Source organism: Setaria italica, chromosome VIII (assembly GCF_000263155.2).
Source record: "Setaria italica strain Yugu1 chromosome VIII, Setaria_italica_v2.0, whole genome shotgun sequence".
Lineage (NCBI taxonomy): Eukaryota > Viridiplantae > Streptophyta > Magnoliopsida > Poales > Poaceae > Setaria > Setaria italica.
Genome location: NC_028457.1, coordinates 456,456 through 459,560, shown reverse-complemented (window position 1 = coordinate 459,560; position 3,105 = coordinate 456,456). Strand labels below are relative to the sequence as shown.

Below are 3,105 nucleotides of genomic sequence, written 5' to 3'. Positions count from 1 at the left end.
TGGTAGTGCAAACAAGCATAAAACATCAAAACCAAAACGAATTTAGAATTGAGGTGGCGCATGGTTTCCACGATGTGGGCCCCACGCCCCCACCAAATGGATCAACCTCACGAGTTGAGCGAAGGACCAGTGAAAAGCCACGAGAGCTCGCCGCCCGCAATGGCATGCCTGCCAGTCCGTCACACATAATTGGCGTCGAGGGCAGGTCGACACGTGGCGCGGTAGACGTCACGTCGTCGTCTTCATCCGTTCAAAGCCATTCTTTTGCTTTCGTTATCCTCGTTCTTCCCCCCTTGCACACGGGTGGCTTGCGTGGATCCACGCCGATAACTACGCGGCCAGGGGCAAATTAGTCATCTGCAAGCACGCACTCCATTGGCTAAAGCTCGAAAACTACTCCCCCGCCCAATGGTTTTGTGTCTTTGACGCCGCATACTCTGAAGAACGACGCATTAGCTTAAAGTAATTACAGTACTTGATACTGATTAACTAGGTGTGAAAAGAGTGCAGCCCCCCGTGCCAGCAGGCTCTCTCGATCGTGCCCCCGTGTACGTCATCCTCATCCACAGTCCACCAATAAAACTGCACGCCCTCTCCGTCGAGGAAGAAGACAAGGGCATGGCGTCTATAAAACCGAGGCCCAGTCCCTCCATCTCAAAAATTTCAAGACTCATGCTTGCCTTCTAAGCACGACTAGTTTGTTAGCTGATATCTCATCATCTCCTCCGATCCGATCCGATCCTTCCTTTGAGCCTGTCTAGATCTCTCTCTCTACAGTGGTCAACATAAACTCGATCTGTGCTTAGTAGACTGTAGAGGTAGAGCAATCTTAATATACCAGAGCAGATGCCGATCGCCAGCAGTAGACTGCCAAATCTTCCAGCTGGGTTCCGGTTCCACCCCACAGATGAGGAGCTCATCGTCCACTACCTCATGAACCAAGCTTCCTCCCTCCCATGCCCTGTCCCCATCATCGCCGAGGTCAACATCTACCAGTGCAACCCGTGGGATCTTCCTGGTAATTTAGTTACACTATCTGAATTATATTCTGACAGCAGCAACCCAATCATAGCCTATACTAACAAAATTTCCACCAAATATATTTTCCTTTCGTTTGTTTTCAGCCAAATCTTTGTTTGGAGAGAACGAGTGGTACTTCTTCAGCCCGAGGGATCGCAAGTACCCGAATGGCGCCCGCCCCAACCGTGCCGCCGGATCGGGCTACTGGAAGGCCACCGGCACCGACAAGGCCATCCTGTCGACTCCGACGAGCGAGAACATCGGAGTGAAGAAGGCCCTTGTGTTCTATGGGGGTAAGCCTCCCAAGGGCACCAAGACAGACTGGATCATGCACGAGTACCGCCTCACAGGAGCCAACAAGGGCACGAAACGTAGAGGATCATCCATGAGGGTGAGATTATTAGTTTCCGAATTGATTTTTTTTTTTCGGTTGCTTGCACGGTTGCGCTAGGCAACTAGCTGACCTATGCAAATCTTCTGAATTTTTAATTTGTTTTTGTCTGTTTCAGTTGGACGACTGGGTCCTCTGCAGGATCTACAAGAAGAGCAACAATTTCCAGTTCTCTGATCAGGACCAGGAGGGCTCAACTGTGGAGGAAGAATCCCTCAACAACAACATGAACAGCACAAGCGCAGCCTCGCCCAACAAGTCTGACGCCAATGATCATGATGATCAGTTCCAATTCCAACCGACGACCATGAGCATGAGCAAGTCATACTCGATCACCGATCTCCTCAACACCATCGACTACTCGGCGCTCTCGCAGCTCCTCGATGCCCCAGCTGAAGCTGAGCCACCGCTAATCTACCCAACAACAACACAAACACACCAATCACTTAACTATAACAACAACGTGATGAACAATAACAGCCACTTCAATCTGCCAGAAGCAGCAGACGCATGTCCAGATTACGTTGCGCCTAATAACTGCAACGGTCTGAAGAGGAAGCGAGTGATGACCATGGACGGTGCTGAATCCTCCTTCGATGATGGCAGCAGAAAATTACTGAAGCTGCCAAGTGATTCAAGGAGCAGCGGCCACGGCCATTTTGTTGGCAGCACGAGCAGCTACTGCAACCAGCAGCTTGTGGACACGAGTGGCTTTCAGTACAGCAGCCTGCTGAGCTATCCATTCATCGAGATGCAGTAGCGTCGATCTGTGCGCTACTATTGCAACCAGCGAGATGTTGATGTGAATTCATACCACGGAAACTTCACTGGGTCAAACAAACAGAACTAGAAAAGACATACTGGATTGTTCCTGCTTGTGACCGGAAAAATTCAGAATTGCTCAAGCATTTCGTTTTCATTTTCATTTAAAAGGTTGTAAATTAGGGCCAGGTGTACGTACTACTGAAAGTCACGTGTGGATGGGATCAATGAAGAAAAGCTAAAGATGACCACGTTTCTTGTACTGTGTGTTTTTGGCATGTGCTGTTGTTGGTGTCCTTATCCAACTGGGGCCATGTTTAGTTACTCCCAACTCCCAACTTTGACACTATGCAAAAAGAAGATTCCCCATCACATCAAACTTGCGGTACATGCATGGAGTACTAAATGTAGATGAAATTAAAAACTAATTGCACAGTTTTGTTGTACTTTGCGAGACGAATCTTTTGAGCCTAATTAGTCAATATTTGGACAATAATTCATAAATACAAACGAAACGCTACAGTGTGCTACAGTGCTGTAACAGTAATTTGGCACCTCCCAAATTCCCCAACTAAACACGGCCTGGAGAGGGTTGGATCCCTCCACTTGTTGCACTATTGGAATATACCTTAGCTGCTTCCTGTTCCTGCTGATGCCATTGTAGCCACGGATGGATCAGAGCGCGTACAACGCGCGTGCATGCTAGCTTTGGTGGACCAATGCCATGGCAAAACGTCAGCAGCGGAGCTAGTGATATTCTAATGGCACCGGCCGGAAAGGCAACGGCGGCGGCGGCGCACGTTGCTCGATGATCGAATACCACTTTGGTTACTGATTATAAGCATGCATGCATGCACGGTTGGTGATGGTCCACATATGACATGCTCCATCAGCAGTTAGATAAGCCCTGTGTTGATTAATCCTACCCCATT

The 3,105-nt window shown here is 48.9% G+C and overlaps 1 protein-coding gene across 1 annotated transcript; it reads left to right on the top strand.

Moving 5' to 3' along the window:
- The first annotated feature begins 625 nt into the window (after window positions 1–625).
- On the top strand, window positions 626–2,435 carry LOC101772638 (NAC transcription factor 29). The gene is made up of 3 exons (XM_004978428.2): window positions 626–1,018; window positions 1,125–1,411; window positions 1,530–2,435. Exons 1-3 carry the CDS (start codon window positions 847–849, stop codon window positions 2,169–2,171), a joined length of 1,101 nt encoding a protein of 366 aa, XP_004978485.1. The 5' UTR covers window positions 626–846; the 3' UTR covers window positions 2,172–2,435.
- Window positions 2,436–3,105: the final 670 nt, after the last annotated feature.

What these genes read in the sequence shown, in the direction of transcription:
- LOC101772638 (XM_004978428.2), top strand. Translation starts at nt 847, where the DNA reads ATGCCGATCGCCAGCAGTAGACTGCCAAATCTTCCAGCTGGGTTCCGG. An exon ending in CAACCCGTGGGATCTTCCTG is followed by an intron (nt 1,019 to 1,124) that starts GTAATTTAGTTA and finishes GTTTGTTTTCAG; the next exon opens with CCAAATCTTTGTTTGGAGAG. An exon ending in GTAGAGGATCATCCATGAGG is followed by an intron (nt 1,412 to 1,529) that starts GTGAGATTATTA and finishes TGTCTGTTTCAG; the next exon opens with TTGGACGACTGGGTCCTCTG.